The following is an 813-nucleotide window of genomic DNA, read 5'->3' on the forward strand; positions in this document are numbered from 1 at the left end:
CTCCGGGACAGCGATGTTGTTGTTGTGTACGATTCTGCGGACTCGCTTTTCAGTGGTGCCTCCACGGTGCAGCAGGCTGTAGACAGGTTCATTGCCACGACAGCACCAATTCCCGATGCCTTTGATGCTGGAGCTGTGCGTCGTGGTGTGGCTACAGCACCAGTGCTTTTTTCCACAGAAACGATCTGCTTTCACCCTCAGTTGGGTGGTGTAGCGAACATACCTTTACCCTTTTCCGAATTGGACTGCTCTCTTTTGTATGACAAAGCGTGGAAGTTAATGGGGTACAATGACTCTTCTGGTAATCCCTCGGAGCCTGGGAAGTCCATATTCCGATTCCTTAACTCCGGTGGCTACGTTGCTCGTGTGTGGGCGCTGAAGCGTGCATTTGCAGTGTATCGTAAGGTGTTGAAGATTAAGCGTTTGACGCGACAACAATGGAAGTGTGACCAGAGTGTGTGGGGACTGGTGTACCTGTGGAGCATCACCCAGGATGCACGTATGACACCCGATGTGCGCATTCCACGTGGTCTGATAAACCTGGACTTCCACAACACCTTTTTTCTTTTGCCCTACATTACTTTGTGGGGAAAAGACTTCGTGCCGTGGAGCTCCACAGCCATTGCCGATGTGGTGGCGGGTGGCAGGTTGCCGTTTCCTCTCTTCTTCCACATGGTGGACAAGCCCAACGCCACTCCAGCCATTCTGCATTTCAATGGTCGAGGTGGTGGTACAACGAAGACAACTCTGTGGATGCTGCGGAATCACACCTCTTGGTATGTGGAGACGAAGCGCTCTGCTGCTGCGTTCCTC

General features: G+C 52.5%; 1 protein-coding gene across 1 annotated transcript; it reads left to right on the plus strand.

Moving 5' to 3' along the window:
* Positions 1-24: 24 nt before the first annotated feature.
* TM35_000152300 (expression site-associated gene (ESAG-like) protein) lies at positions 25-813 on the plus strand (the record flags this gene model as incomplete). The annotated part of the gene is made up of 1 exon (XM_029025882.1): positions 25-813. A coding segment is annotated over one exon (789 nt), but the record flags the coding sequence as incomplete, so codon positions are not given.

The sequence above is a fragment of the Trypanosoma theileri genome (genome assembly GCF_002087225.1).
Source record: "Trypanosoma theileri isolate Edinburgh chromosome Unknown TM35_Tth_15_V1, whole genome shotgun sequence".
Classification (NCBI taxonomy): domain Eukaryota; phylum Euglenozoa; class Kinetoplastea; order Trypanosomatida; family Trypanosomatidae; genus Trypanosoma; species Trypanosoma theileri.